This window comes from Notolabrus celidotus, chromosome 8 (genome assembly GCF_009762535.1).
Source record: "Notolabrus celidotus isolate fNotCel1 chromosome 8, fNotCel1.pri, whole genome shotgun sequence".
In the NCBI taxonomy this organism is placed as follows: domain Eukaryota; kingdom Metazoa; phylum Chordata; class Actinopteri; order Labriformes; family Labridae; genus Notolabrus; species Notolabrus celidotus.
The window spans coordinates 21,890,819-21,910,152 of record NC_048279.1 but is presented as its reverse complement, the minus strand read 5'-3'; the positions used below and the strand labels follow the sequence as shown (position 1 = coordinate 21,910,152).

At 39.5% G+C, this 19,334-nt stretch overlaps 2 protein-coding genes across 10 annotated transcripts; both read right to left on the bottom strand.

The window, feature by feature from the left end:
• Positions 1-578: 578 nt before the first annotated feature.
• On the bottom strand, positions 579-15,061 carry zgc:153681 (uncharacterized protein LOC751719 homolog). 9 transcript variants are annotated; one of them, XM_034689436.1, is made up of 23 exons: positions 15,011-15,061; positions 14,605-14,675; positions 11,680-11,739; positions 10,932-11,145; positions 10,053-10,227; positions 9,875-9,958; positions 9,654-9,758; positions 9,407-9,487; positions 8,969-9,038; positions 8,260-8,348; positions 8,037-8,144; positions 7,805-7,914; positions 4,844-4,880; positions 4,394-4,462; positions 4,167-4,222; positions 3,892-3,999; positions 3,586-3,644; positions 3,358-3,473; positions 3,212-3,254; positions 3,035-3,113; positions 1,203-1,385; positions 1,055-1,115; positions 579-964 (listed from the first exon to the last, which is right to left on the bottom strand). In XM_034689436.1, exons 2-23 carry the CDS (start codon positions 14,672-14,674, stop codon positions 926-928), a joined length of 2,016 nt encoding a protein of 671 aa, XP_034545327.1. In that variant the 5' UTR covers position 14,675; positions 15,011-15,061; the 3' UTR covers positions 579-925. The 9 variants fall into 9 exon arrangements, with proteins under 9 accessions (XP_034545327.1, XP_034545326.1, XP_034545328.1 ...); XM_034689435.1 differs by having other exon boundaries at positions 14,943-15,053; XM_034689437.1 differs by lacking the exon at positions 15,011-15,061 and adding an exon at positions 14,907-14,992.
• A 950-nt stretch (positions 15,062-16,011) lies between these two features.
• Positions 16,012-19,306, bottom strand: LOC117817640 (inositol-trisphosphate 3-kinase B-like). Its single transcript, XM_034690394.1, has 5 exons — positions 19,065-19,306; positions 18,508-18,712; positions 18,307-18,408; positions 17,709-17,780; positions 16,012-17,220 (listed from the first exon to the last, which is right to left on the bottom strand). The coding sequence occupies exons 1-5, from the start codon at positions 19,304-19,306 to the stop codon at positions 16,981-16,983; spliced, it is 861 nt and encodes a 286-aa protein (XP_034546285.1). The 3' UTR covers positions 16,012-16,980.
• Between the last annotated feature and the right edge of the window lie 28 nt (positions 19,307-19,334).

The following is a 19,334-nucleotide window of genomic DNA, read 5'->3' as shown; positions in this document are numbered from 1 at the left end:
TGATATTTTTGTAATACGACAACCAATTAATATTAACTACTTATAATGCATCTTTAAAACAAAACTACAAGATGCTTAGTGATGAGATTCTGTAAGCGTACAAAATCAGGCAGGTGATTAAGCATTAGAAAAAGAAAACTTATGATCCTCTTTCGCATACCTACAGTTTTTTAACAAACAAAAGCCCATTGGATTACTAAAACAGTTTTTGATAATTCAAAGGGCTGTAAACTTGATCATCTGTAACAATTAAGGTTATTACAGACGTCTGATTAAAAGAAGCTGCAATGACACACTACATGCACCAGAAAAATGAAAGCCTGGAATGGTCTGAAGTTCATTATTCATTATATTTTTTGCCTAGGCAGACATCTAGCTACTTGAAACTAGTTTTTGAAATTGTTTTCAAACATTTCAACTTTGTCCAGGGGCTTCCACACCTTCATCGGTCATCAAGAAAATTGTCTCCAGTCGAACTACAGTCCAAGGTGGTTATTAGTGAAACATTTCCAACAAGAAAAAAAAAAGTTTTCCACTTAATTTTTGTTTGAATTCTGGTTGCAGTGAAATATCAGTTGTATAACAAAATATCTTTTATTGTTGACAAATTATAACAAATCAATGTGAACATGACACATGTGAAACCGCAGGCCTTGTCTTTATTCCTATGAAAACATGAAGTGATATCTATACAAAAGAGTGATATCTATACAAATGACCAACAAACTTGAGTTAACAACCGAAAGCTGTATCTTAACATTAGTCTTAAGCCAAACTGTTGACATTTGGCTGATAAAACAGTTTACGTGAGTTAACTTAATCTACATCATTCTCAATAAAATGAAAGGCAACGGATAAAAGATAAAACGAAAGCCTTAAATAAAATAACTTCAGATTTTATTTCAGATAATTATGATTCAACTCTTCATTTGATGAATGCCACGTCAGGGATCTTGCCTTCCGTCTGAAAACAGATCAAGAAAAGGGATTTTAGGGCCTCTTGATAAAACTGAACAAACTTTTATAATGCTGCAGTCAAAAAAATTTAAAATACCTTTAACTGGGTGAAAACTCCTGCCGCTGTGTTAAAATCCCACTCATTGTCTTGCAGACACCTGCAAGAGAGAAAATGGATTAAGGTATTTGAATTCTAGGCAGAACAATTACCATGTCAACATATACTATACATTGACAAAACTTACTTTTGGGACCACTCCAGGTTCATGCCAGATTTCACTGAGAAAGCTGTGAGCATTTCCTGCTGCTGTGCCGTGAGAGTGGGGACGGGACTGGAGGATGGAGTTGGAGCAGGGGCAACAAAGGCTCGGCGAATCTCCTCAGTTGTTGCCATCCGAATGAAAAGCTGGTCGTTCACGATGCACAAACTGTGACACAGCAGAAACACAATGGTGAGAAAGAATGTAAGACTATTTCAAGGTTATCAGGACAAAGTGAACCTCTTTTGCAAAACTGATCTTTAGGTTTGACAGCGAAATGCTACCCCAAGGTAAGTTTAAATATTCAAGTCATTATTACTTTAGAAATGTTGAGTGACATTGGACAGTATTGGCAGCAATAATAAACTAGAGCAGTGATTTTCAACAACTGAGCTGTGACACACTAGTGTGCCATGACAGATCGTCAGGTGTGCTGTGGACATTATCAAATTTCACTTATTAGTCCAAAAAAATATTATTCATATACTGAAAATAATTTGCCTGCAGTGTAGTATCTGGCAGAGTAATTAAATAATTGTCCATGTACTGACCTGCCCTACCCACCTACTGGGTGGTAATAAAGCACACTTATGACCTTGTTAATTTAAGATAATAGAATTAATGATGCATGCGGGAGGTGTTTGTGACAATACGTAGGCTTACAACAGCGATGACTAAATATTCTAATAGGAAAAATGAAAAACTCCAAACTGGGCCCTGGACTAAATTCTAACCTGGATGAAGAGCATAATATGGGTGGTTGAAAAGGCAACTTTTATGAGAAAAACTACAACTGTGTCTGCGAGAGCTCTCAAAGTTAGCTACTTAGTAGCTGAACTTGTAGCCAAATCAAAAAAGCCACACACTGTGAAAGAGACATTAATACTACCTGCAAAAGCCATTGTAAATAAGATGCTTTGCCCTGACGCAGTTAAAGAAGTAGCCAAAGTCCCTCTCTCAGATAAATAGATTCATATATTGAGGGACTAAATGTGTCATTTTGTAAAACTTCTGGTTGGTGGTGTGACTCAGGATTTTTTAATGTATGAAATGTGCGTTGGCTCAAAAAAGGTTGAAAAACACTGAACTAGAGAATTAAGTGTAGTTTTTAATCAGTATATGAATCAAGGAACAGATGAAAACAATCTAAAGCTGTAGCCTACTTTCACTATACTCTACATGTCATTTGGAGATAGCATGTTGTTAATGGTACTTCAGAGTTAAGGTATGTCAACAGTGCTGTTTGACATGTTGAACAGGCATGAGCCATTTAGCTGGAAAAATAACATACCAGTAAGCAGTACACTTTTCCAAGTGAATGTTTGTTTTGCTGCAGGTTAAAAAACTAAGGTGTGGATCAAAAAATGTTAACATGTTAGATAAGATGGAGATTTGAAAAGGAGAGTTACTGGGCTGTTAAATAGTCTAAATCTTGTGAATCAAGATGCTCATCTGCTGTTGACTTAATTGGCTATGTCAAAACTTGCTCAATATCTCCTCAGGCTCATACCTGAGGGTATTCTATGGAATTAATGTCAAAATAAGGTACCCAGTCATAAATCCGGAAAAGAAGAACTTAAATTGATATGTGCCAGTTTCAATTTTTTCCTTTAAGAAATGTGAATAGGTTATCTCAGGAGCAAATTCATAGGGACACTGGGGACTTGGGCAAGCGGGGAAAACAAGGGTGTTTGTCCTCATATCCACTTTCTTTTAATGGACTAATTAGAATTGTTGCCCACAGTAACTTCTCATCCTCAGCGACAACATGAAGGACAACAGGAAGATCATTGCCCCTGGGTGTTCCCTTGACTTACCCTGAACCACCTGCTGGGACCGTGATGAAAACCCGAGAGAAGGCCATGGTCGACTCTCGAGATTTACCATCAACAACAACTAAACACAAACAGTAACAAAACACAAATTAGTCACAAAATCAACCCTCTGCAGTAAATAAAAGAAGAGTTAAAGACCATGGTGACCAGACTTCTCACCTTCTTTGAAGACTCCACTGACTGTGAATGATAGTAGTGTGTTCTGTAAATGAAAAACATTATTCATTGATTAATACAGAGGGATAAGTTCAGTGACAGGAAACAGTTTGTCAAACAAGAACTGGGTGACAGAGCTACAAACTGACCGTATATGTGTTTACGTCAACATTAAAGGAGGCGATGTCGTGCTGAGTTTTGGGAAGCTCGTTGAGGAAAGCCACCACGTTCAGGCGCGTGTGTTTCAGAAGCCGGAACCGCATCGCTACAGGATTAAAAGATTGAGTGAAAAACCACATTACAAAGACAAGCACATGACATGAAGTTTAAATTGTTCAGTTATTATGACAGGTTAACAGCTTGTGATGTACACTTACTGGAGTCTTTAATCCTCTTCAGGTTTCGTGTGTCTTTATGATACTCTCCCAGACTGCTCCTGCAACCAGAAGGAGGTGGAATCAATATGAATACAGAGACTCGGGTAGGTAGGTGTCAGGAGGGTTCAAGGAAAAGAATGCCGAATGTTGAGTGGACTTTCAGAAAAAAAAGTCCATTACATAAACATCCTAGAATACTCTTAAACATGAAATAAAACAAGAACCACACATCCTATTCCTCCATGTGCTTCTCAGCGCAGTTTTAAGTATTTCTTATTATCAGTGTGAGTCTTTGAGTGTTCTCACCTGGAGGGGTTCTGGGTGGAGTAAGGTGTTGTGAGTGATAGCGATGCTCCATCATGGTAAGCATCAAGGAGCGGCTGTCTGTCCCCCGAGTCGTATATACTGTAGTACCTGCAACACAATCATGTATCACTTAACTGCAAGCAAAGTTTTATACAAAAGTCAAACAGGGTAATCAGTCAGCATTGGGTTATACTACATTTCACATGTTAACATTATTAATCACTGATCAATTGACTGTTGTGGAAAGAATATCTACATAAAAGCTAGACACTCACTGTTGCAGGAATCGAAGGATGAGAGCCTTGATTTCATCAGAGCCAAAACAGCTACCCTGCATTGGTAATTAAAGAATATGAGTCAGGAACAAAGATGACAATCGTCTAAAGACCTTCACCTGAAGGCTTAAAATTAAGAAAATTAACACCCTCACAAGGTTCCTAGGATCATTCAATACACCAGAGAATGTCTGTAAGAGTGAAATAAGTAAGTAATAACAAGTGACCTTGCAGGTGGGGATAGTGGTGGGAGTTTCCACATCAAACCCAATGGGTGGGGGGAGATCGTGGCCATCCTGAAACAAAAATGGCAAATAAGACAGATGAAAATGAGCACTGGTGAACTCTTTCCACTTTGTATTCATTTATAGATACAACTGCGTCCAACTACTGAAATTGTTTTGAACATTTGTTTTGTAAAACAGGCAACACGACATTTAGTTTAAAATAAGAGGCCTACACTTCCTATATATAAATTTAAAAAAAGATTCCCTGGGTCTGAATTTTCTTTTTTAACTTGCAAAAAAAAAAAAAAAAAAAAAAAAAAAAAAGATATGGTGGTGCTCTAAAAAAGTGTTTTATATGAAGTTGGATGTAATATTGACCAGTGCATCATTACTTTAAAAGAGAGGGGGTGATTTCAGAGGGACCAAGAGAAGGTAAACTTGTTGACATACCAGTTTGAGAAGCCGGGGAAACCTCTGTCGCACAGCACTGGTACAGAAAAAAAAATCAAGAGCAAGAGAGTTATCATCACACACCACCTCACACACAGCAGATTTATCATGGTCAATACTGTACATACCAAAAGCAGTCACAGCTGCTAACCCTCTCATTTTCATGTATGCTTTAAGATTCTTGTTTAGTATTATACGGTGCGTTCCAAATTAAAATATGTATGATGTACATACACAATGATGGAAGACAACAAAGTTGTTTGGGTTTTTCTTGATTTTTAGCTGAGCTTTTGTACAGAGTAATGGCAGAGCCACAACATGCTTTAAACTTTGCAGAATCTCATAATGAACACACACAACAATAAAAACTGATGAGAGCAAAGAAGGGAGACAGAAATAGAGGCAAGTGTGACTACAGTCTGTCAGCTCCAGTGATAACAGTCAGGTTAACTGAACCAGTTTTGAGCAGACAGTTCCTCCTAAGAGACTGAGCAGGAGGTGTGGTTTTATCCACAGAATGTGATACAGAGAGGCCTTACATGATCACAGCTAAAACGTGATGAATTTAGTATGGCACAGGAGTATTTTTTTAGGGTTTAATTTCCTCCAATAAAGAGACAATAGCTGGGCAAGGCTTGGGCTTGAATGGAGGCCTTTAAATGTGTGTTTCAAAGGTAGAGGGCTTTGTGGGTGATAACTGCAGACTATCAGCAATGGATGCAGGCATCTTCAATCAGGCCAAACATGTGTTATTGTATATTCTAACAACATCTAGGACAAGGAAGTTCATTTAAAATAAGAAAATGGTGAGCGCCTACAAATAAAAGTTTAGGGCTTTCACCTTGTATAGTTGTTAATACAGAGGTTACACATTAAACCCTTGTCCTTTCTTCTAACCCAAAATGTACTTACCAGCAGGTATACTCACCCTCTCCCCCATTATGGAGCTACACACAGATCTGACATGGGGGAGCAACATAAACACACTTGTCTAAGAGCACACACACACACAAACACACAAACATATAGAACCCAAAATCGAGCAGACTGCGCTGTAAACATTTTCAATTTAAAAAAACAAAGAAGGAATGCATTGCTGGGAGAGAGGGGGGTTACCGCCAGTCATCTGTTAACTCCCACCCAAACTCTGGCCAAGATACTGGAAAACAGATGAGTCCACGTCACCAAAATACAAAACTGGGTCTGGGTAAAAAAAAAATATTAAAGTAAAACTCACACAAACACTATGACAAGTGGTCTAACATTCAGGAAAGATGCCAATCACTGATCATAATGTAAGAGTTAGCTGGTGTCTGAAACCTTGATTAATAGCTACCTGAGAAAAAAGTCAAACGAAAAACAGAAAGCAGGCTTCAAAGTGAGCTGAACCCAGCAGTCCCACCACTCATCCTAAAGCCTTCCCCTGCTGCACAGTCAAACCAGTTATCTATGAAATATATTTTAAAGCTCTTATCAATTTTGGGGAGACAAATCTTCAGGTACTAGCAGTCACTTTACTTACTGCTGTTGGGATTTAGTTCTTCATTTTTGTTTGAACCCAAACCTCTGGTTACAGAGGAGCTGAAAGATTAAAAGGTATAGGACTACAGTGAACATCCTTTATTCTGCTCTCTCTCAGTGTAATGTGCAAGCTCTTTTGTAATGGTCACAGCCATCAGAAACAGGAAGTGTTTTCATTTCTTTTCAATGAACAGATTTCAGGCAAAACTGAACTTTAAATTTCAGTTCAGAGCATAAACTCATCAGAAGTTAGTTAAGGGTAGTTGCCAAACCCTTCAAGTGATCTCCTGAACAGCAGAGGCCTGTTTTAGGCCAAACAGAACCAACTTAGTGAAAGAGGCGTATTGCTTTTTCTCTTTGGCTCGTCACTGGTCACTGATAATGACACATATCCCCCTCCTCCTCAGCCCACAATTGTCCCGTGGAGCCCCGTCTTCTTGATTTCTTCTCATTGCCTTCATTGTGAGTCAGAGCTCACAGGGACTGAGGCCAGTAATCGTGACTGTGCCTGCCTTAGGTTGTCCCAGGGTTTCGGTGGGATCTTACCCGTCATGGGCTAACCAGCCTTCCATACTGGCCTGATGCAGGGGGGGCCAAGTGGGCAAGGGTGTTTTGAGGGGAGGGGAGGTCACTAGCTGTGAGTTTTCTGTGTTTCATCCAAACATTTGTCAAGACAACAGTTGGTCGCTCCCTCCTCAATGAAAAACCTATACTGTTTAACAGTAATATCAAGAGAGCATTACAGAAGATTGTCTTTTCAAGAGCAGTTCACCGTCATGCTAAAAGTCACCTTTAAATCACTTCTTTTTCAAATCTATTTTCATTTTCAGCAGTGTGATGGAGTTCTGTCGCAGGTTAAAGAATAACTTTTCATGATGTCAGCTGGGGAGTGCTGTGAACAGACTCACTGAGAAGCATACTACAGAACAGAAGCATGAAAGGATGTCCCACAGAGAACACTACATACTAACTAGTAGAGAGAAGTTGGAGAATTTCATAGGGTTGAAATAAAGAAATGTGAAACTGTATTTTAGTTTATATCCTTAGCAACTTTTGGGAGCAGGAAATGTTGACATTTGCTATTTTCAGAGTGAAAAAGTAAAATGATTCATCCAGAGAGAGGAAACAACCCCCAAAACAAAACAAATACTTTTTTGAACTATACAAACAAGTTCATTTGATTCTGCCACACAAAGGGATTAGCTGTGAATTCTCCTTCCGCTCGTCCAAAAGCTCATCTTTGACTGCTGTGGAAGTGTTTCTTTAGTTAGCATGTCGGCGTCTCACACACACAAAAAAACACACCAGGGCAACCTTGGCCGTATTCTGTAGATTTCTGCTGCATACTCACAGGAAAACCTCCTGGACTTAAACGACACACAAACAGTCCAACATTCTGACCCTCCATAAGCAGTTCACCCCCCTAAATCACTGACTGACCTGATGTACGAGGCCTGATCCTTGAAGAAGTCACACAGCGGGTTCCTGTTGAGCCACAGCTCCACCAGCTTCAGGCCTTTCATACTGTCCAGCTCCCGCTCGGACTTCAGCTGTACACCAACACAAAAAGAACAAGAGAACTGGAGTGAGAGGAGGATCTAAGTAAATCAGGTTAAGAACAAAATTCATGTATAGTTATTTTTCTGTTAAGCCATTTAGCAGCCAGTCTCACCTCATTGTGGGAAAGGTTGAGGGTCTTCAGATTAGGCACCTTGGTAACCAATTCACCAAGCTCATCCAGTTTGTGAATTCGGTTGTTACTCAGGTTCAAGCTTGTCAACTGGAAAAGTTAGAGACACGGGTTATCACATTCAGTTTGATCAGCAGCTTAGATAGCAGCCAGTTCATAACTACATTTGCACATCATACCAAAATATCCAGTGAATGAAAAGTACCTCTGGAATGTTTTCTTGGATGATCTTGATCACAGCTTCCATGTTAGACTTTCGATTCAAGATGACTTCAATGTTCTGGGACACCAGGTCTGTCACAAAAAGTTCAATTAGGGATTGAAAAGAAAAACAAGAAACAAATGCGCTACATAAGAACTTAATGTTAGTTTCAGTGACAATACAGTAATAAAACAAAGTTCTGTTCTAGTTGCCATATTGTTCGCACTACCTCTTTATTGAACTTCTGTAACAGAGCCTGCTCTTTGGTTTGGGCATTAACAACCAATAATGGCATATGGCAGTGCTTATGTTGTAAGATATGCTTATTTTTTACCTCTTTAATTTTAATTGCTAATAACTTTTTAATAATTGACATTTTATTGGCTCTTGTTTGGTTTATATATATATATATATATATATGCTTTTTTTCTCTTATCTTAGAGGAAGGACTGGAATGGGAGGTACCATTGTGTGTGCTCACAGAGGGTGGCTCAGCCTTACACTTAAATTTAATACTTCAAACCATCCCAGAAAACTTAAGCATCTTTAAGCTCTGTGTCATAGTCATATCTGTGATTTAGATCGGTATATGAAGGATAAACAGAATGTGCCAGAGGCTATCGAGTGTATCCTTATGGCCAAAGTTTGTCTGTGAGAGCCACTAGCACCAGAGCCCTGGGATAGTTGACAAATATGAATCTGACATGATTACCTGGGTCAGTGCGGATGTTGTTCAAGTCCAGTGCTTGCTGTGAGCCATCAAAACGTTTTGCCATGCATTGCTGTGAGAGACAAACATTCAACATGAGGTCATATCTGAACAGTACTAACATTGTTTAAATTGATTGAAACATCTTGACAAAGTTCAAGGGTAGATTTCACAGGCTGTGACTGAGAAAATACAGCAACTCATCAGCAGTCACGATTCAGACCACTTCTTTCTACTTCTATCATATCAACTTCAAAGCTAACACAGTTAAACACATTGACCTAAATGCTTAAGTCCTGCCCGTCTTCATCAATCTGCATATTGAAGATGAGAAGGCAAAGGACTAAATTCAATTCTTCCCATTATTTAAGAGTCTGACTCTACTAAGTGTCAGTATTGTCAAAGCTGCATTTCATATGTGCAAGTCTTCCTCTAGTTCACCTTCAGGTGCTCCAAGTGCTCAGGCTTCAGGTCAGCGAGAAGAAAGGAGGGCGGGTTGCTGGGGTTGACGTGTACTTCCACCTTGAACAAACAGATAGTGTGATTTATTTTTGTTTATTAGGTAGAGGTCATGGTTGCGTAACTTTAAAATGACAACTTTTTCACATGTGTAGAACTAAAAAGACTTATTATGCATAGACTTTCTGCAACAACAAAACTAATATCTTTAGTTTTTTTTCATACACACCTTATAGCCGTCTTTGTCCGTGATTTTGTGGGAACACTTGTGCAAAGCGTTAGCAGCAGACGAATCATCCACATAGAAATGAGCTCTGTTGTGGTCAACATGAAACTAGACAAAAAGAGGGGAAAAAAACATGAAATCTTACTTTGTATGATAAAGACACAATCCATGACGCTAGTACAAATGAAAGCCGTGGCTGAATAATAGAACGGCCTGAACCTCACCTGAACAGGCGAGTAAGTAACAGAACAGATGTTCTGAAGGGCTGTCAGTATCCATTTCTTCTCATATTTTCTTCCATGTGGTATCTGTCAACAGTAAAGAAGGCAAAATAAGATCTCCTTATACAGAATACACAAATACAAAAAATAGATGACACACAGCATCTGTGATGATACGCACCGTCACTTTGTACCAGCCGGACCGGTTTTTCCCTACTCCGCTGCCACCTCCACCACCACCTCTGTCTCCACCTCGGAAGTTGCCTCCTCCTCCCCTGTTGCCCCCTTTGCCTTGTCGCCTGTCTCTGTCAAACCGTCCGTCGCCTCCTTTCCGAAAAGGTCTTGTGTATGGGTTGCTTTACAACACAAAAGAAGTCCCGATATTAAAACAATCACTTTCAAATCGTCATACACAATAACATAATTACCTGTGGTCAAATCAAACCAGCTTCTGTTTACGTTTCACACACCCAGGAAGGACAGCAGCAAAGCTTCTTGTATTGTGTATCAATGTCTATGCAACTACCAGGTCCTGGAAGTAAACTTCAATGTTTTAACATGTTGTGACTCCTCATCTGCTTACATTTACTAAATCATAGTTTCCATGTTAGCTTGCAGTTTCTAAATAACCTATTTACATTGTTTTTGTTTAACAATCAACATTTCTTAAAGCCTTTAGGCTTAATACATTTGTGCCTCTTCCTGTCTCATAAAACATCAAAGCTATGCTTCATCCCTTTCTCCTCATCTTTTATGACTATTCAACTACCTTTTATGGCATAGTTTCCTCCCTTCATTTCACTGCCTCTCCATTTGACACATCACATCACCCAGGGGTTGCTGTGTGCCCTGATGCATGTGCCGACAGGGTTTCGGATACAGACATATCATGTTGGTGTCATAAGTCTGAACCTGTCTAGAACTCACTTGCATTTTCTATTTAAATATTTTGAAGCTTGTTTAAAAGCTTAGTAGTTAGTCTCACTCTGACAAACGACAGAATTATACCATTAACAATGTGATTCACAACAACATGGCTTGATCAGTCAGCCACACTTACAATCTGTTCTGGGAGCTGCTGTCCTGGGAGTTGTCGCTCATGGTTACATCTCCATCAGGATCATCAAGCCTCGACCGTGGCCCAGGACCTCCAAAACCTCCAGGGTGTCCTCCTCGTTGGCGGTCTCTGCGGGACCGGTCGTATGACCGACCCTTGTTGCCACCTCTGCCTTTACGGTTGCGATACTGTTGTGGAGCAGTTCTATCATCATGCTCTGAAAATGGAAAAGAATTCAAACAATGTATAATAATATTCCACACAGACAGGTTTAAAAAATTCAAACTCAATCTCAATTAAACGCATCTTTTCCAAAGTATAAATTAGGATTAGTCTAATCGACTACAGAATATACTTTGAGGAAATTTGTGATACGTTGATGAAAAATGCCTCTATTCTCATTTTTACTACTTACAGCATGACTATTTAAAAATTTAAACTGTACAAATCCTAAATTACTACTGACTAGATGTAAATGTGCTGCAGTGGTTGACTTCAGACTAATTCAACATTAGTTAATAATCTTTTTTAAATGCTGAACAGATTTATTTCCTTACATGTAATTAATACTCATACAACAAAAAGCCATGGGTCCTGAGTTATATTTACTATGTTTAAAGATCTATTGACATAAATGTACTAGTGCTGTACTTAAAAAAAAAGTAAATAGCTATAATCAAGTAGAGGATTAAAACTTATACTCTATGAAAACAACAGCCAAACCTCGAGGAAGGCCGAGGTATAACTTTACCTCCTCCGGCCATGAAACCACCGCTCCTGACCTCTCTGCTCACCATAAAGTTACCACGGTCTGATGGAAAGCGGCACAAGTAGCACAAAATATATAAAGTTAATTCAGCTGTAGCAAACATTTTTCCTACCGTTGTAGTAATGCCCGCCGTCCGCCATGTTTCTGGAATGATGTTTGATAAAAACACAGCCCTGGGTGGTAAATAAAACTCGTAGGGCTTCGGCTCTTTCTTTTATGAAGCACAAATATTAAGCAGAGGGACAAAGCCAACACATTCCAAGTTGTTCGGATGAGAAACAAAGGCGACCACAACGAGATCCAGTCGCTGCTCTTCCACCAGCTGCTGGGTTAGCTTCACTTAGCTTCTCCTACTACGCGTTCATGGGGGAGACAACGGAACTGTTTCAGCCTTTCCTCTTCCGGGCCAACAACATGGCGCGGGTATTTCAAATATTCAACCTGTAGAGCTTGTAATCGTAGACCAAAATGACTCTCAGCTTACATACATACTTTGGTAAAGTTAGCTCTGACATAATGCAAGGCTTGAACTGTGAGCATATATAACATATCGCCCTGCTTAACATACCTGGACGTTTACGGTACTGTGCATAACGGTACCACCGAAGACCACTCATATTGAACTGAGTCTGAATACTCAGTTCAATATGAACTTAACCTACTGGTCGAATAATATACAATTATATTATAACAGAGGCAAGGGGGGTAGTTGAAGAAGCCGTCAATTCAGCTAGCCCCTAGGACGTGTCCATCGGTTGCTATGGTGATAATGAATGATTCATGTACGGGTGATTGAAATCCTTGAAAATGCATTTTAATGTTGTGTTTTCAAGGTTTGAAAAATGCTTGAATTTTGGGTCTAAGTGCTTCTAAATGCTTGAAATTTCGATTAAATGGAGAGAAATAAAATAGTTAAATGAAAAAAAGAAATAACCGCTCTCCCTGATGTATGGTGGCCCTGAAGGCCAATAGTAATACATATTTTAAAAGCGCAAAAAATAATTTCACTTGGAAAAAAACATTTCAGAAACAGAAAATGAATTTCAGAATCATAAAATAAATTTCAGAATCACAAAATAAATGTCAAGAAACCGGAAAGGGTAGGACCATGGTACTTGTTTGTGATTGGCTAAACCCAAGTCTGCTCGGCATCAGTCATTATCATTTCCTGTTTATTGTGGATACCCATAGACTGTGTAAATAATGGACGTAGTATCCGTGACATCACCAATCTGTTCCTGAGCACTGTTTTGAAGCCAATCGACGGCGGCAGCCATATTGGAAATGCGGAACTCAACCAGGCAGAGTGTGACGTAAAGAGGTGGAGTTTGAGCCTCCTAGCCAAAAGCTATGTGTTCCCATCTGGGAATCAAGTCAGTCATGTCCTTATTTGGTGAAAAACTCGTAATCTTAATATCTTCTGAACCGTTGCGTTAGAAAAAAAAATTCACCCCGTACAGTGTGTGCCGATAGAGAAATTAGCTACGTAGGGACAAGCCGTTTTTTGAACCAGGCTGTAAACATGTTTATTAATGCTGCAAAGATCGTCTTTTTTGAATTGGTGTCTATGTGGTTTCCGGTGTTTCTGCAGCCAGCCTCAAGCGGATTCTCGATGAATTGCAGTTTATAACACTTCCACATGGGCTTCATAGTTTGAGACCAGAGGTTGCCGCTGTGGTGACATGCTGGTCTCTTGTCATGTGTGACCTTATTTATACAGTCTATGTGTGACGTGACGTCGCCCCCAGGAGGACAGTGCGACATAACTAAGCCTATTATTTGTTGATGCTAACCGCCTGCTTATGCTACATGCTAGGCATGTGTGATGTAGAAGCACTGTGCCTTATTACGTGTAGGTGGTGTGATTATTCCAAGCAGCCGTACCGCTGTCACCCGCGGGATGTTTGTAGTTGACCACGGTCGGTGGGCGACAAGTCTGGTCTAAAAATACCGTGTCGTTCCTGAGCCAGCGGCCATGGAGTGGGAGGCTCTCCCACTGGATACGAAGGCATGACAGTGTTTCTCATCGAGACCCGTCACAGACCGACCGCGGTGATGCGGCGACCGGCCCCGAGCTACAAACATCTTGCAAGTGACAGCGGTACGGCCGCTGCTTGTGTCTGAACATTGAAGGCTTATTAATAACAGTATCAATAACAATATGAATTCTAACAGAAGAAAAGATGAAAAAATTAAACGATTTCTCCTCAGAAAAGCATTAGGCTGATGTACCCTGTTAAGGTCTTAAAATGACATGACTACAGCTGATATAATTTGGCCCACCCGGTGCAAATCTTCATGCCTTTCTCACTGTGTCTTGAAAAGTAGTACTTGAAAAGTTTGAAAATTGACCTTAAAATTCCTTGAAAAGTATTTGACCGTGAAAAAATTGTACGAACCCTGATAATGGCATAAGCAGCAATGCAGAGTTATTAAAACAATATACAGCATCATCCCCACATTGAATGTAAGATAGTATTCCACAGGATTATCATTATTTTACTAATAAAGAACAACTCGTACCAGTCATACCAATAACTTCAGTATTTAATTACACAACTTCCTAAAAATAACTTACTTAATTATATTTGAACACATCACACCCATAGACTACACCTCCAACATTTTAAAATGTAGATCTTTTGATTTTCAATGTTTTACACTAAAGGTTATTGAGGTTACTAGCCCATTCTCTTTGTGAACGTCTGGTTCACATGTCTGCAGCCAAATGTTGAGGCTAATCAATATTTGTTTATTTTTCAAAGACCTTACAATACATTTATAATATATTATAGTTATCCTTTCGTAATGATATTTTTAAACCCATGATTTCTATACCCGACTTTACTAGATAATAGAGACTCTGTACTCGACGGTCAAGTAGACCTGATTCTGCAGGGCACTTACCGTGAGTCAACACACGTGCCACCACTGACAGGCTGGGGTAGCGTCCCTGATGGAAGTTCACACGGTCCATCCTGAAAAACGCCTCAGTGTCAGACTTTTGAACAACTATCGGAACTTTCGCAGTCATTAGAAGAAGAAAAGGAAGATTGACGTGCTGTTTTAAAGACGTTTAAATTGAAGCAGAGTAAAAGTGTGAGTTGTATATTAGCTAGCTGCTAGCGTTAGCATAACCAGCATCTAGCTAACATTTCGCTTGACCCTCAACGCAAAACGACAAGAAGTATCATTTTGTTTTACTTTACCCCGGTACCCTGGTAAGATTTGTCGAAATAATATACCAAATGATTTTCTCCTTCTGCAGTCTGCTTACTGTCCCGGGTGTTGTTAGTCTAACTATCGCGCTCACCTGTCTCCAGTGCAATCAGTAAGATGGCGCCACCTGGTGGACAGTTTCTTAACACGTGTTATCACGGGCTTCACACTCTCCTCACCACAAGATGGATCATGAACTTCATGGTAAAACAGATGGTACACTATAACCTATGACTATAACCAGTGGTGGACAAAGTACACAGCTTCATTACTCAAGTCAAAGTATAGATCCTCCAGGTCAAATATTACTCCAATACAAGTGAAAGTTGTCAAATTATTATTTGAGTTAAAGTGCTGGAGTACTTGCTTTTAGAAATACTTAAGTATTCAAAGTACTTTTTAAAATATCTCAAAAAGTTGTATTTTCACACTACATAAGTGAAGTCAAGAATACATAGGAGTACATTCTGTTACATTCTGTTTATTTAGAAAACATTACTTGAAATCTCTAAAAACTATACCATGGAATAAAAACAGACACTAAGTTACTCCAAGTACAGGCAACTTAGTTTGAAATGTTCATCTGGAATGAAACAAAATGTTAGCTCAACACGCTTTCTCAGGACAGTGAATTTTTATATGTTTGGGCAGAGTGGGAAACAGGGAGAACATTTCAAACGATACGTATCAATCTTCATTTCAAAAACTTCTAACACGGGCTGAAGATATGGCCATGGGTGCTCAGGTGGAGAATTATAACCATCATTACCACCTCTAAATGAACTGCCTGATCTGAGTGAAATTTGCTCTGTGTTTGCTCCGCGTTCAACCGTGGAGATGCATGATATACAGGTATGACTAAACCACTGAGACATAAAGAACTACACAAACACATTTTACTGTCTTTGGGATCAGATTTCAGAAAGAGAAGGAAATTCGTGAGCTGACGTCAAAGTAAAAGTAGTGAGTAACTAGAGCACTGATAGAAATGTAGTGGAGTAAAAAGTGCAAAACTATCTTCTGAATGTAGTGGAGTAAAAGTAATAAGTTTACCAAAAAATAATACTCAAGTAAATTTACTTTGTTACTGTCCACCACTGACTATAACTAGTTGTATTTTGTTGTGAGCGTAGAGTTAGGAGATGTGATGGGAAAACTATTTGGTCCTTTGTGTTCTGTTGTGCATTATGTATGGAGGTGTGTCTAAGATAGCTTATGTCCAATCCTTATTGATTTCAATGTGGTGGACACAAATTACCCAGCTTCGCACTGTAAATTACAGTCACATAATTTGCAAACACCAAAACAACAAAGACAAACATAAGTAGCCTCTCAAATGCTGAAAGCATTACTATTTTGTACCTAGGTAGGCATAGGTGATCAAATAAATTGTCAACAAAGTATAAGATAGTTAATGCAAATACATTTGTGTATGTATATATATATACACATTCATTTTTCCTCCATGTTGCTTTCTTATAAATAATAAAGGAATCTTTTTTATTAATATTAGAGATAGTAATGTGTAAGACTGAGCAGACAAATGCATTCTGTTTCTACTTCCTAACTGTACACAGATACATTTTACTTTGTCATTTGCAAAAAAAAATTGAATTTCTAAAAACAGTTTCACATCAATCTTATATCAGACCATATTTAGGTCTTTTTTTACACCCTGGTCAGTCTTTTTAAGACAAATGTGCTCATAACAGTGTTAGCTATTCACCAATATACACTGTATATTCATGTATTCATGTACTTTCCGTTAGTACTACACAATAGGAACGGATGAGAAAGAAAACATTCCTTTAAGATATTCCTTTTAACAAAGAACAGTCTCCACAATTAAAGTATGTCAATTTAAAACCCAATTATCCCAAGTCTCTGAGTTTTTAGCTGAGTCAGCTAATCTCAGATTCTCATTTAATGAATCCTCTTCTGTGGTCTCTTCAAGTGAATGAAATGAGGCAGCAGTTCAAAGTGTAACAGTAGCCATTTTGTCCTGACCTGACCCCGAGTGTAAGTGTTGTTCAGCCGCAATCCTCAACAAACTTCAGGTAACATTTATCTCTGCTCTACAGCCGTCCTGCTGCTGCCAGGGGCCACACTGATGGCCTGGCCCAGAGAAGCAATGAGAGAGGTCAGGCCGATGAGGTAGCCGTCCTCTCTGCTCCCCTCAGACCACGGGACGTCGTGCTGGAGCTCACTCGTGTCAGGCACAGGGGTCGTCTTCCCAAAGTCTATCATCCAAATGCTGGCATTGCCGCTGTGGTCGTGGACAAAGAGAAGCGAGCTGCCAATCACCTGATCAGGTCAAATATATGGAGAGTCATTTCAGAAATGTGAAGCAGGGGTGAATTTCATTGAGAAGAATATAAACTGTATAGGCAGTAAGGCTTCTTGGTTCCATATGGCCTTGTGAAAGGTTTTCTTCTTTACTTGTATAGCGCCAAATCACAACAAACGTTATCTCAAGATGCTTTTACAAACATAGGCGGTCTCGACCATTCTATGTAAATTATGAACAGAGACCCAACTTCAAGACAGGGTAAGACTCAGTCTGACCCCACCTTAATCCATCATGAGCATTGCACATTGCAATATTTAGCTAGTTACAGTGGCGAGGAAAAACTTCCTTTTAGCAGGCAGAAACCTCAGGCAGAACCAGACTCATGTTAGACAGCCATCATGCCTCGACCGAGTTGGGTATTGAAAGAGGGATAGAGGAGAATAAAAGAGAGAGGTGATAGATGATTTAGAAAGAAAAGATTTGTGTGTTTGTGCAAACCTACCTCGTGGGTTCTGAAAAACAGTGAGCTCTTCAGTGCTTCACTCAGGGCCAGGAGTCTGGAGTGGTAGGCTTTCTGAGAATAAAGATGGCTAAGTTTGTCATTTAAAACCGTAGTGAAAAAATGACATTGTAAAGATAAATGTTAAAAACCTAAGAGGACAAAAAATAAAATTTTAGGGAAGTTGTGGCAATGATTATGCAAGCAGCGTTGAAATTGCGTGACATGGGTGAAATTATGTCTCTTACTTTTTGCTTTATTTTTCAAAATAAATCTTTATTAAAATATGAATTAACCTTTATTAAAATGCTTCAAATGATTGTTGCAAAAGCTTTGTGTGCAAACAGCAAATAATAAAATGCACAAGTGCACTGAATACTTATTTGGATGCTGAAAATGGTCTGATAATTTTTTCTCCTCGCTCAGAGAGGAGCAACTGAAGATAAACTTAAACCGAACAAATGTTCTTTTGCCTGTTTTCATTTGTTGTACTCTATAATTTTCAGATTTCAATGTAGATTTTAATCTGTTAATGATTTGAGACAACTTTTCCAGTGTAGGATCATGCAATGTAACTCATTTTCCTATAGAGAGAACTGACCAGGATATCCACGTGACTCCCAGAAAAGTAGAGCAACACCTCTGTGGCCTTAGCCAAGGTCAGAATTTTCCTGAAGTCCCGCTGGACGCTGCCGTCTGCCATCTGATTCACGAGGAAAGATTCAGTACAGCATTGGTCAACATTTGAGGTATTTTTGGTTTATAATAGCAGTGCAGAAATGTCACAGGTCTTTTCTCTCACCATGATGCCTTCTATCCTGAAGCCCAGTGTGGATGTAGAACTGGTCTTGTCTCTCCACTGAAGGTATCGCAGCTTTGTCACCGCTCTCTGTGCATGTTCCTCTGCCGACAGAGCTGAAGGGTCGGTTTTCACCATCTTCTGATACATGTCAGTCCGCAGGGAGGCCTTGGTCCGAGCCTTGATAAGTTCCTCCTCCTGAAAGGTTCTGAGAAGATAACTTTTAATGGAGGAGTCCTCATCCATCACAGGCAATTGAAACACTTAATAGTCAGCCACACTAGAATCAACTGGGCAGTACCAAAAAAATGAACATATTTCTAAGATAGAAATCAGGATTTCTTTTTGTTGAAAATTTTGTTTTTTATTAGAAAATTCAAAAATGTATTTATATCCCTTATTTTGCACTAGGACTTAAAACCAACATAAATTCATATCCATTTGTAAGAAGCTGTAGAAAAGAATCAGATGATCTTTCCTCAAAGCCCTACATTGTCCCAGGGTATTTTAGTCTACACATTGTTCACTTCCTGTATGAGGAACACACTCCTCTCACCCACCTGACTCCCATCTTGCAGTCCATGATGACGGGCTTCCTCAGGCCTCTCAGTAGGTCATCCAGCCGGATGTAGCAGTGTTCACCCCTGGTGACCAAGCCGTGGTACTGGGGGACGAAGGGTCTCAGTGAGTCCCTCATCAGGAAGTCTAGGCATCTCTCCTCCACCTCACTGTACAACTTCAGCACCTCTCCGCTGTCACTTAGCTGGAAGTTACCTGCTGCCCGCAAGGAGTCATTAGTCATGCATGTCTTTTATAAAACCTAACCTATA

Excerpts from the sequence above, each read along its gene's own strand:
- LOC117817640 (XM_034690394.1), bottom strand. The coding sequence starts at position 19,306 with ATGACTAATGACTCCTTGCGGGCAGCAGGTAACTTCCAGCTAAGTGAC. Across the intron at positions 18,713-19,064 it reads GACTGCAAGATGGGAGTCAG|AACCTTTCAGGAGGAGGAAC; the intron begins GTGGGTGAGAGG and ends TTATCTTCTCAG. Across the intron at positions 17,781-18,306 it reads GGAGTCACGTGGATATCCTG|AAAGCCTACCACTCCAGACT; the intron begins GTCAGTTCTCTC and ends CTTTATTCTCAG.
- zgc:153681 (XM_034689436.1), bottom strand. The coding sequence starts at position 14,674 with ATGGACCGTGTGAACTTCCATCAGGGACGCTACCCCAGCCTGTCAGTG. Across the intron at positions 11,740-14,604 it reads GGCACGTGTGTTGACTCACG|ACCGTGGTAACTTTATGGTG; the intron begins GTAAGTGCCCTG and ends GCTTTCCATCAG. Across the intron at positions 8,349-8,968 it reads CAACATCCGCACTGACCCAG|ACCTGGTGTCCCAGAACATT; the intron begins GTAATCATGTCA and ends TTTTTGTGACAG.